The 12,274-nt window shown below is 53.0% G+C and overlaps 5 protein-coding genes across 5 annotated transcripts; 2 read left to right on the top strand and 3 right to left on the bottom strand.

Annotated features, from left to right (window-relative positions):
* Positions 1–777: 777 nt before the first annotated feature.
* On the bottom strand, positions 778–3,594 carry PICMEDRAFT_13276 (hypothetical protein; the record flags this gene model as incomplete). Its single annotated transcript, XM_019160037.1, has 1 exon — positions 778–3,594. The coding sequence occupies one exon, from the start codon at positions 3,592–3,594 to the stop codon at positions 778–780; it is 2,817 nt and encodes a 938-aa protein (XP_019015714.1).
* A 554-nt stretch (positions 3,595–4,148) lies between these two features.
* Positions 4,149–5,132, bottom strand: PICMEDRAFT_74323 (hypothetical protein; the record flags this gene model as incomplete). The annotated part of the gene is made up of 1 exon (XM_019164736.1): positions 4,149–5,132. One exon carries the CDS (start codon positions 5,130–5,132, stop codon positions 4,149–4,151), a length of 984 nt encoding a protein of 327 aa, XP_019015715.1.
* Positions 5,133–5,355: 223 nt separating this feature from the next.
* Positions 5,356–6,447, top strand: PICMEDRAFT_60284 (hypothetical protein; the record flags this gene model as incomplete). Its single annotated transcript, XM_019163424.1, has 1 exon — positions 5,356–6,447. One exon carries the CDS (start codon positions 5,356–5,358, stop codon positions 6,445–6,447), a length of 1,092 nt encoding a protein of 363 aa, XP_019015716.1.
* A 201-nt stretch (positions 6,448–6,648) lies between these two features.
* PICMEDRAFT_18016 (hypothetical protein) lies at positions 6,649–8,369 on the top strand. Its single transcript, XM_019161851.1, has 2 exons — positions 6,649–6,779; positions 6,875–8,369. The coding sequence occupies exons 1-2, from the start codon at positions 6,766–6,768 to the stop codon at positions 8,166–8,168; spliced, it is 1,308 nt and encodes a 435-aa protein (XP_019015717.1). The 5' UTR covers positions 6,649–6,765; the 3' UTR covers positions 8,169–8,369.
* A 489-nt stretch (positions 8,370–8,858) lies between these two features.
* Positions 8,859–12,053, bottom strand: PICMEDRAFT_74325 (hypothetical protein; the record flags this gene model as incomplete). The annotated part of the gene is made up of 1 exon (XM_019164737.1): positions 8,859–12,053. The coding sequence occupies one exon, from the start codon at positions 12,051–12,053 to the stop codon at positions 8,859–8,861; it is 3,195 nt and encodes a 1,064-aa protein (XP_019015718.1).
* Positions 12,054–12,274: the final 221 nt, after the last annotated feature.

Genomic DNA, 12,274 nt, shown 5'->3' on the forward strand with positions numbered 1-12,274 from the left:
CAGACAGCGGAATAAAAACCTGGCACCCGGACCCTGGGGAGCAGGGGCAGCACCGCAAACCAGGGCAGCAAGAGCAAAAAAAAAAGGGTATTGCAACAGCAACAGGGCAGAAACCCCAACCCGGCAACACCACACCTGCCAAAAGTGCCAAAAGTGCCAGACTGCTGCAAAACGCAATCAATGCCTGACATCTGTAAACACAACAATACCACCCATCCAGACAGCTCGACCGAAACGGTGAATTAATTGCTGCCAACACTCCCATTGTCCCCGCAAGTGCCAGCTGCTGCCCGGGCGCCAGCCCCGAACAGAGGCACCGCTGGCCCAGACAATGGCGGAGCCCCGAGCGAAGGATCCGTCTTGGGCAAACCCAAACACGCCCGATGCGGCAGGCGCGCGCGTCTGCGGCTGCGCGGCTGCGCGGCCTGTGCGGCTGCAAAAAGCCGCTCCGCCCGTGCATGCGCGCGCACGCGCGCACGCGCATGCACACGCATAGAGCACTGACGCTTTCCTTCGCTTGCTCGGGCCGACACGCACTAGTGGCGCAGTGGGGTGGCGAACGATCTGCGCGATCCGCAGACGAGGAAAATTTTCGCTCGGCCGCGCGCAGTTGCCGCAAACAATGCGGGCGCGCGCGCACCAGTGCTAGACACGGCTGCAACTCGACGCTATTGAACATAAATACTATTAAACACTGGCACCGGATGAATAAACACCCTGCAGAAAAGCACCTGGAGACGCAGGGTGCCGCAGCGCGGCAGGGCTGGGGCCAAACCCTCACAGACGCTCGAAGTTCTTGCGCATGGAGCCGTCTTCGTCCGGCGCAGGACCGGGCTCTTCGGCATCTGCGTCGGCGTCGGCGGAGCCGCTGGCGCTGGCGCCGCTGTCCTCGCAGTCGCTGTCGCGGCCGCCCTTCTCGCCACGGCCAGACTCCAGGTGGCGCTCGTAGCTGTCCAGCGACAGCACAGGAGGGTCGCCGCGGAAAACAATCTTGCCCTTGGAGTCGAACTCCGCGTTGTCGTCAGACATGGGGACGATGCCGCGAAAGTCGTCGATCTGGACCTTGCTCAGACCCATGGGGTCTCGGGGAATCCACACGGTGGGGCAGGTGGCAGAGAGGTCGGGGCAGTCGTAGTCGTGGGCATGGCGCAGACCGTCGTCGCCGTCGTCCTGGGCGTCCGGGTAGTCGTAGTAGGAGGAGGGAACGTAGTCCTGGAGGTCGTGGTAGGTCAAGTACTTCCAGGGCTGGAGGTAGCGCCAGAAAAAGTTGGGCTTGGAGAGGTCTGCGCGGTCGCCGTCGATGAGCAGCGGCTCGTTGATCACGTCCTGGATGTCTGTGGCGGTGCGGTGGTCGTGCAACGCGTAGTGGTCGTTGAAGGGCGAGTCGGCAACGTTCTCCTGGAAGGTGTCGCCGTCGGCGCCGCCCGTGTCCTTGTTGGCCTTGTCGATCCAGTACTGGTCGTCGTAGCGCGGGATGAGGCGCGGGTCCTTCCAGGAAAGGGTCTCGGACTTGCCGTCCAAGGGCCGCATGCAGGTGTTGGGCAAGACGTTGGTGAGGTTGTCGAAGGCTATGTTCATCTGCACGTGGAAAAACACGGTGGCGGCGAGGAAGATGGCCTCGAGCACAATGCAGCCCCAGCTCTTGGACACGACAAACAGGCCAATCAGACACACCTCGCCCAGGTAGATGCCCACCATCAAGTGGAACATGGCGCGCGGGTAGTTTTTTCCGACAGAGTCGGAGCCGATGCCCACGATGTAGTTGAGCGTGTACATGTAGGTCATGGTCAACAAGCCGAAGGCCACGAAGGTGAACAAGGAGATGATGGGCGAGATGATGGCGTACACGAGCGAGATGACGGCCAAGCACGAGTAGATCGGGTAGGTGGTGCCCCACGCGTAGGTGGAGAGCGTGGTGTATCTGTCGTACTTCTTTCTCACCGTGTTGTCGAGCGCGAAGCTCATCACGTAGAACAACACCAAGGTGACGATCTGGAAGAGGGTGCCTCCAGACACGGCGAAGCCGTTCAAGATGATGTAGGAGATGAAGAAGTTGGACGACTTGGGCAAGTCTGCGGACAAGAGCGACAAGGCCGACGTGGGGTTCTCGACAATCTGCGTCGCCACGGCGGACACGGACGACGCAATCGTCACCACAAGGAAGGTCTGGACAACCTGGAACGCGAAGTACGCGTTCTGCGTGTAGTACTCGATGGCCTGGGTGGTCAAGCAGCCCGAGAGCTTGGCCATCGACCGGATGAAGATCGGAAGCAACATCATCAAGACGGCCAAGAGAATCGTAGGCAACAGCGACGTGATCAACCCAAGCAACACCTTTGGGAGGTGGTAGATGAACCTGAGCCACTTCATCTTGTTAGTCAAGTAGGTCAAGTTCGAGATGAAACCGACAAACGCCACGGGAATGGCCCAGATGATGATGACAAAGATCACGAGCGCCACGGACCCGGACAGGCGGCCCAACTGCTCCCACCAGAACATGCGCATGTTGGGCCAGAAGATGTCCTCGGGCGCAACGCCAATGTGCTTTGGCTGGAAGTGCAAGGGCTGGTCATGGACGACGGTCTGGTAGGCCAACTGCGCGTAGTACTGGGACTCGAACTCCACGGCTATGGAGTTGAGCGGCTTGATCTTGACGTTGTTCTCGCTTTCCTGGAGCTTGGCGATCTCGATGTTCAACTCGGGAAGCCTCTCCTTGCAGTACTCGAGGAGATCGACCTTCTTGCCGATGTACTTGGTGAGGCGCATCGTGGGCATCTTCTTCTGCGGGATGTAGCACACGAGCTCGTTGGCGGGCTCGATCGGCTCGCCCTTCTTGTCCGCCTTCATCTTCTTCTTCACCGCCTTGGCCAAGAGCTTGTTGAGCTGGATCTCCAAGTTCGCCACCAAGCCGGCCCGCTCCTGCACCTTCTTGCTCAACTTCTTGCTCACCTTGGCGACCCAGATGCGGCGCACGCCGCCAAAGAGCTTGTAGAACTCGTGCTCGTCCAAGTACTGGTCCGGAACCGTCTGGAAAACCACGACTCTGGACGACAACTTCTTGGCGTAGAACGGCGTCGCCATGAGCAGGTAGCGCAAGTTCGTGTAGAAGTACAACTCCCGGTAGATGGTGAACATGACGCACGAGTAGTAGATCCACGACATGAAGACGTGTGCGTAGTAGCGCCCGACAGAGCCCACGTTGGAGATCCCCAACTGGTTGAGGCCCGTCTCGCCCTTGCCGTTTGTGGCGTTCACAGGGAGGAGGATCACCCACAAGCAGATGCCTCCGAGGCCGAACGTGGTGATGATGAAGAGGTACCGGATGAAGAGGTAGCCGTCGATCCCGCAGTGCTTGATGATGAACGCGGGCTTCTTTGCCACGAGTGCCCGCAGCCAGAAGAGCGGTGTCCGAGGAAGCCGCTCCGGTCTCTGGTCTGCCGGCAAGAAGTCTGTGCACGCCTTCGGGTCGTACACCCTCGTGAACTTCATCCGCAGAGCGAAGAAGCCCACGATGAAGACGGCGCACACAACGCCGTTGGCGATGACGGCCGTGATGACCGACTGCGTGGACGTCGAGGTGGCTGTCGAACTCATACTGTCTAGTGCTTTCTAGTGCTGTCTGGTGGTCTGGATGTATTCTATCCTGTTTCTATGCGCTTTTCTATGCGCTTTTCTTTGCTTTTTCGACTTTTCTCAGCTTCTTCTACTTGCCTCAACTTTCTGCTTTCCTCAACTTCCTGTCTTGTTTCAGCTTGTTTTCACTTTTCGTGCCAGATCGACCGCTCGTGTTTTTCGTTCGTTCGATCCAAAATCGTTCTGACGCCCGCTGTCCTCCTTCTGCTTTCTGCGGCTTCTGTTCCACCCATACCTACTTCTTGTCGTCATCGCCACCCCCACCCCCAGAAGAGCAACGGGGGAACAGGGGGGTGTTGCAAACCCGCCAGCACCCAGGGCCGCCAGCAGCCCGCCAGCAACAACAACAACACGCACGGTCGAGACCCGCCAGCCGCGCTCCCGGGCTGCGTTTTTCGCTAGCGAACAATGGCCGCCGCTGCCGTCACAGGCACGTAAGGGGACTTCGGGGACGGCGGCCAGGGTTGGAGGATGGGGGTTGGGGGTGGACAGGTGGAGGGGTGTTCAGGACAGGGTCAGAGAAAGTAGTCCACGACGGGGCGCTTGCTGGGGAGCTCGCCGACGGCAGCAGTGTTGGTGGCGGCGGAGGGCCCGGCGGCAAGCGGCTGGTCGGCGGTGTAGCTGCTCTCGAAGGTGGTGTACTCGCGGGAGAGGGCGTCGTCGAGGCGCAGAATGACGGCGACGTTGCCGCAGCGGTAGCAGTAGTTCGGAGCAGACCACACGGTGACCAAGCCGCCGGCAAACAGCTCGCGGTAGCCCTCCATGACCAACTGGTGGGCCCGGGCGACGAGCGAGAGGCCGTTGACGTGGAGGAAGCGGCGGGTCTCGGTCTCGCCAAAGAGGTAGCCGGCCCCCCGCGGAGACAGGGCCCAGCCCTGGATGTCCTTCTCCGGGTCGGACCAGAGCAGGTCGCACATGCTGCCGTCGTGCGGAACCTCCTGCTTGCGGTCGATGAGGCGGATCTCGTCCAGACACTCGAGGCTCGGGCTCAAGCCGCCGTGGACGCAGAAGACGCCGTCCCGGCCGCCGCGGCTGCCCACGACGTACGCCCCCAACGAGAGGTAGTCGAACAGCTCGCAGCAGTAGCGCCAGACGTTGGCGCTGCTGTACTTGCGCACACACTCGTCGTAGAAGCCGTACACCGACGTGATCTGCCTCGACTCGTGGTTCCCGCGGATCAGAAACACCCGGCTCGGGTACTTGAGCTTGTACGCCAGCAGCAGCAGAAACGTCTCCAGCGAGTAGAACCCCCGGTCGACAAAGTCCCCCAGAAAGAGGTACTTGCTCGCCGGCGGCTCCTGCCCGATCTTGAACAGCGTCACCAGGTCGTGCAGCTGCCCGTGGATGTCCCCGCACACCACCACCGGCGCCTCGATCACATGGATGTTTGCCTCCTGTATGAGCAGCTCCTGTCCGAGCAGACACATCTCCTGCACGTCCTGCTCCGGCACCGTCCGGCACTCCTTCACGTCCTCCAGTATCCGGTCCAAGTCCAACATCGCTGTGTCGCTGTCTTGCTCTTTCTGTCGGTCGCAGCGCTTGTCTCTGCAATGCCTGCCTGCCTTCTTGCCTCCTCTTGCCGCCTTCTTCTCTTCTTTCCTCCCTCCTCCCTCCCGGGCCAAAGCTCACCACCTCCGCTGCTTTTCATGTTCGCCGTCCTTCGCGCATATTCTGCCTTCCCTGTCCGCTGACCTTACAAGGACGCTGGCGATGGCCACGGCGATGGCCACGGCGGCACGGGCGCCAGCACCACCCGGAATCACGCTGCACACCGACGCCATGACCATCCCGGAGAGGAGAAAGGTTCCCCCGCTCGTGCCAAAGAAGAAGCCCAGCCTGGCCAGCCTCAGAAACGAACCCGCAGTCCACGCAGAGGCTCTTGCGGACACAGACAACACGATTGTCTTGCCCAGGTTGCGGGCCAGGGAGGAACCGGTGGCGCCAGCCAGTTCCACGCAGACACCGCCGCCAGCAGAACCGTCGCTGGAGAAGCTCGTCGAAGAGCTCCGGCTCGACACCGAGCACGTCGTGGCCCGGCCCCGCAGGAACGAGCCGCAGGCCGTCACCTTCGACTCTCTCATGCAGCCCGCCGTCCGCAGCGACATCTGCATCGGCGGCCGCCGCCACCAGCTGAAGGCCTACGAGACGCCGCTTGAACGCAGGCTGCGTCTGCAGCAGCAGCAGAAAGAGCAGGAGACGTCGACACCGCCCGTGGCGCACTCCGGACCCCACCGGCCGCCGCTGCCGCTGAAGCCCAAGCCGCAGGTCGCCCAGGCCCAGCACACCCGCAGCAAGCCTGCGGTCAAGCCGAAGCCGGCTCTGCTGGCCAAGACGACGGCGACGACGTCGTCACCGCCGCCAGCGACCGACAACACGCCGGCCTTCCTTCGAGAGGCGATCCAGAAACGGCTCCAGATGGCCCAAGGCGTCCCGCTGCCAGGCATGGTCCGGCTCTTGGGAAAGTCTCCATCCTACGGATCCCCACCACGCTCGTTCCGCAAAACGGCCACCAACACCCTCTCGTCGACACTGCACCCCGCAGCCGGGGACCCGGGCTTTCCGTCGCCCAACAGGTCCCACACCATCGACAACGCCAGCCTTGAGAAACGGGGCCGGCTGCTCGTGCATCCGAACAAACGCCGGGCCAAGGGCCCCAGGAGACGTCTTCCAACTACACTCTCCGGCCCTGCTTCCGGCTCCGGCCCCGCTTCCGGCCCTGCCCCTGTTTCGACGTCGCCGCCTCCGCTCCGGGCCAAACACAAAAGCCCCCCTCCCATCCGCAAGCCCTCCAGGGCCATCGCCATCCATTCATAGCCATGTATACACTCCACCCCTTTGTATCTGTCCCTCCTTCTCCGGTAAGAACGTTTCAACACCACATCCAGCCTGTCCGAAAAGGGACGAGTCCCGATCCCAGAGCCTCGCTGCCTCCTTTTCCTCCTCCAAAGACGTTTCTGCTGACCAGGCCGACTGGCCAGAGAGCTGCAGAAGACACGTCGGAGCGTGTTCTTGGACCGGCCCCTTGCACAGCTCCCTAGCGGCGTAGAGACACTCTCCTGGCCACAGCAGCACCAGCACGCGGTCGTACCCCTTCTCTCCATTGACCCCCCTACAGGAACGACAACGTACAGAATGCCTCCAGAAGGGTATGTGGACTACACGACGTCTCCGTTGATCCTCCCCCGTTTATGCGTCTTCATGTATACTAACCAGCATTGCTGCACCACTTCTTGCTCTACAGTCTCATTCTGAAACACACAAGTTTCTCCTTGAAATCGGCATTCTCGATCATCCTCACGTTCTTCGCATGCTCCTACCTGCTCTACTCGTGGAAGGGCTACCTGGAGCTGAAGGGGAACTCCCTAGGGGACCCCACAGAAAGAGAACGGGAGCTCTACCGACCCGTTCTCACGGAGTTCCCGCACGAGGAGGTGTCATACATAGACCTGAAGCAGGACGTGCAGGCGACTGCCTATGGCTGGCAGAACAACGAACGTGTTCTCTTCCTCGTGCCCTTGAGAGACGCGGCAGCACATCTGCCAATGTTCTTCAGCCACATGTCAAACATGACTTACCCCCACGGCCTAATCGACTTGGCTTTCCTGGTATCCGACTCCAAGGACAAGACCTTGGAGGTGTTAAACGAGTCTTTGAAGGCCATCCAGGAAAGCTCCAACCCGGACATGCCCTTCGGAGAGATCGAGATCTTCGAGAAGGACTTTGGCCAGGCCGTGGGCCAGGGTTTTAGCGATAGACACGGCTTTGAGGCACAGGGACCTCGCCGCAAAAACATGGCCAAGGCCAGAAACTGGTTGACAGCCGTCAGCTTGAAGCCACACCACTCCTGGGTGTATTGGAGAGACGTGGACGTGGAAACCATTCCGCCTACCATCATTGAAGACCTCATGTCCCATGATAAAGATGTAATTGTGCCAAACGTGTGGAGACCGCTACCCGACTGGCTTGGCCAACAACAGCCTTACGATTTGAATTCGTGGCAAGAAAGTGACGGCGGTCTCCAGCTTGCAGAGTCCTTGGATGAAGACGCGGTCATAGTTGAAGGTTATCCAGCGTTCGCCACGTGGAGACCCCATCTCGCATACCTCAGAGATCCATACGGTGACCCTAGAACAGAGCTTCAGCTGGACGGAATAGGAGGCGTCTCTATCTTAGCTAAAGCCTCCGTGTTCAGGAAGGGAGCTCACTTCCCTGCTTTCTCATTTGAAAAACATGCAGAAACCGAAGGCTTGGGCAAGATGTGCAAAAAGATGGGTCTCGAGGTTGTTGGACTTCCTCACTATGTCATCTGGCACATATACGAGCCTTCGGATGATGACTTGAGACACATGGAATGGATGGCACAGGAAGAGGTTAGAAAGGAGAAGGAAGGTGAGGTCAGAGAAATCTACGACAAAAACTTTAAGGTGGGTTTCGAACTCATTGGCGATGTTTGGGAAAACGAAAAGAAACGGATCTTGAAAAACTCCGATCCTTTCGAACTACAAAGACCTGTCTTTGTCGATTGGTCGGAGTAATCCTTACTCTCTTTATTTTCTGTTCATATCAAATCTGCCAGCCTTGACAGTTCTTGGCCTTTTTTTACTTGGCCATCGTCAGGGCTATCGCCTCAGCACAGTAAGAGGGACGGGGCATGGTGCATTTCGCCAAAGAGGGATATCTCCCCTTTTTCTCACATCCAACATTTTGAAACTCATATCGTATATATTAGCGTACCGTAATCTTTTTTTTCTTGTATTTCTTGATTACTTTCTTTTCTAAAAGCAAAATATAAAATTCCCTTTTACTATTTTCTACGAGTACGAATGACTGTGCTAATGACAGAATTTCCAGACAACTTGTATGGTGTCCAACGCCCGAAAAAAATTTCTATGGAGTCCTTTTTGGACTACAAACACGAGATTGAACTAAAGATTATCGAAAGAGAATCCAAGTTCAAAGAACGGCGGCGGCTGTTCAACGAAATGTTGGATGAAGAAGAATGTTCTCTCAAACTCAGAGCCTCGACCAATCTGGCATCTTTGGAGAAGTTCAAGCATCAAATCGAAAGCGAAATAAAGACTCGCCATGAATTTTATTGAAACTCGGTTCCTTCTGAGTCAAGCCAATTAGTAACATATATGTGGATGTTTTTTATAGCCATCAGTTGTATAGAAAGAGTTTTTTTTATAAATAATGAAGAATAGATAGAAGAATGAACTCGCAGCTTACTCCTTTTCCTTCTCACGGTCTTTATCCCGTTTGAAAGCAAAACTTAGCTTACGTCCCATAAACCCGCCACCAGAGTTACCTGAGTTCAATGCACCATTGGCGTTGGAGGTCGGCTCCTCCTCCACGAGAAGCGCACTACTAACACCCAACCCGTTGCTATTAATACCAGAGCCATTTGTGCCCACAGAATGTTGAGATGCAGAAATCAAAGAATTTTTCCTGGATAGTTTAAAAAATCTGGAAGAGCCTAAACTGGAGCTCTTTTGATGTGTTCCAGAACTGGTGGTATTGCTATTAGAACTTACACTATTAGTGCGTTTGCTTAGTTTGTCTTCAACAATGTCGTCAAGATCTTCAAGAGCATTTTCCATGGTTTTGTTGGAAATGGTTTTTGTTGGACTCGATCCAAACTTTTCCATCATAGATTTAAGAAATGATGGCGAGGTTGGTTGATAAGATTGTTCACCATTGTGGTACTCGTCGTTATCATCGCTGTTAGAGTCGTTATGCAATGAAGACAAATCATCCTTCACCTGCAGTCTTTCCTTCTCATTGGTCTCATCATTTTTCAAAGACGACATAATCGTATGATTTTTAGAGTATCCCAGTCCTGACTGGGAACCTCCGGCAGATGTTGACGACATCGTAATAGGAGCACCTAAAAATGAGAAGCCCTTAGCCTTATTTTTCGAGCCCCAAGTTCCTGTACCATTATTACTGGCATTACCACTATTTCCGTTACTCCAAATGCTAGAGCCAAAACTTGTACTTCTTGCTCTCGACAGGGAAAAATCCAGGTTTGCGTTTCCGTTATCATTCAAAGTGGCATTACTTGGTCCATTTAGGGACCCAAAAATCTTGGAGTAATGATTGTTGGACTCGCCAATATTAGAGCCCAAGTTAAATGCAACGTTTGATGGATCCATATCAGAACCATTGGCTGTATTGCCATTCAAACCCAAATTCATTGCGGCGTTAGAGCTGAATGGGGAAGTTGTTGCTGCTTGTCCTAAGTCTAGCAAATTAGAAGAAAGTCCATTATCCGAATTTGCAAGATAAGCGTTCAAGGACTGAGGCGAACCAATCATATTAAGCGGAGCAGAGTTACCCATCATACTATTTTGGTTGTTCCCGCTAGCAATAGCACTTAAAGAAGTTACCTTATTAGCCTGAGGGGTAGAATTCAGCACCAGGCCATTAAGACTACCACCCTGGTATACGTCAAAATTATTCAATTGTGAAATATTAGGAGAAACAGAATTCGTGCTATTGCCCAAAGCAGAAGATGCGGGCAGTTTATTCAGACCTCTCACCGATAATGAAGGAGACATAATCGGATCTTCATTATTAGGTTGGTGTTTCGATTGTGTTTCAAAAAGCTGATCAAAATCTTCGCCATCAATCAGATTTTGAGGAAGAAGCATGTCAACAGTTGTAGTATCGAGTGAATCGGTTGTAGGGTTGATCATATTCCGACCACTGGAATCTAACGATAAATTCAGCGGCCATATGTTGGCATTGTTGGATGAATTAAAGGTATTGTTGCCAGAATCATTTGGCAAACTAGGCTTCTCAGGTAGCCCCTCGGTTCCATGGAAAGAGCCACTTGAACTTACACCGGGACGTATCATACTACGCATAGAATTAGAGTTGAACGCCAAATTATTGTAACTATTGACAGTATTGTTGCTTGAAGAGGGCATTGAATTATAGAGGTAGCCATTCACGTTTGTAGTATTTGTAGCCGTAGTTGCATTCCCATTCCCTTCAAGTCCATTTGATGAGATCCCAGCAGAAACACCATTCACGCCCAAAGAGGTATTTGGTGCTCCCTTCAAAAGTGAGAGTTTATTTTGTTCATCAATTTCATTTTTCATATTGTTGAAGTTTATCCACTCTTTTTGCTGCAAAGCTTTCCAATCAGATTCTGCCTTTTCATCTATTTCAACTACTTCCCGTAATAGCTCCTCTTTCCATTCTGGTTTCAATTCCATTAATCTGTTTAAACTTTCCATTCCTTCAGCACTCAACAACCCAGTAACATCGTTAATATTTTTATTGATCTCTTCGAATAATTGTATCACTGTAACCTTTTGATTCTCTAACAGTTTACGCTGAGCAATTTCATCGCGTAATTCATCTTCTGCTTCATGAACCTCAGTCTGAGAGGAAAATATTTCCTTGTTTAACGTCACAATATCTTGTTCTAATTTTTTGAGAACTTCTGGATTTTCTTTAAAAAGGTATTCTCTTTTCTTTTTCATATGTTCAATTTCTAATCTCCACTTCTCTATCTGAGAATTGTAATTTTCTATTTTCTTCAGTCGTTCCTTGATTTTCTTTTCATCAGCAGATATTCTACCTGTACCCTTCACACGTTGTTCCTCCAACAGTTTGATTTCTTGACGTAAATTCATTCTATTATTATCCTCGTACTTTCGTCTTTCTCTAGCTTCATTGCGTGCAGAAATCAAATTAATTTCTTCCTCTTCAAATTCTTGTTCTGCTTCTTTGTAGGATTTCATTAAAGATTGCACCTCCTCTAAACCACTTTCGAGAATCCATTTTAGTTCATTTATATCATCGATCAAATGAGGATGCTTCGTCTTTGGAGAGTTTGTGTTCTCATTGTGATGATGGCTACCATTGCTATTGTGGTTGCTATTCTGATGTGCGCCTTCAATTGTTCCGCTTCTTGATCTTCCATTCGTTATAGATGCCTTGAAGGGGTCATTTCTAATCAGTGATGCTCTTTCTTGTTCATGTAGAAGACATTTGATGACATTGTCTGGATTTTCTAAGCTCTGCATATTAGAGTCTTTAATCGGTTTGGCAGATGTTTTCACATAGATAGGGGAACTGCGTGATCTGAAACCAGCCATATTGAAGGCAACTAGATCAATTTGATAATTGGTTCCCGGTTGTAAACCATCTAAGGTACATTTGTGTTGCTGGCCATTGATTGCAACTGTTTCAATTCCATTTATATACAGGATGTAATGAGAAATGGCACTTGAGCCAAAGTTAAAGCTTGAATCTGGTGTTTCTTTAGATTCTTTGGAATCTTTAGAATCTTTGAAATCTTTCGAGTCTTTGCGATCTTGTTTCATATCCGAAGATCCATAACCACTAGCATCTGGAGTTGCATGGGAGTTGCAGGCAGAGGAAACATCATTCCAATGAAAAACCATTGTTGTATCTGCCACCTTGTCAACAGAGATCAACGGTATTTTCGGAATGGGTATTGAAAGACTCTTAACCGATGTTTCTATGGGCAGAGAGAGTAGAAGTGAAAAACGGTGGGCAAGCCAAAGCATGCCACAGCAGGCCAAAAGGAATATTATGAGCATTTCCTGTGGTTCTTATGGACCTGTAGTGACTGTTGGCTTTTGCTGTATATCTGTACCTGGGT

This window comes from Pichia membranifaciens (genome assembly GCF_001661235.1).
Source record: "Pichia membranifaciens NRRL Y-2026 unplaced genomic scaffold PICMEscaffold_6, whole genome shotgun sequence".
Lineage (NCBI taxonomy): Eukaryota > Fungi > Ascomycota > Pichiomycetes > Pichiales > Pichiaceae > Pichia > Pichia membranifaciens.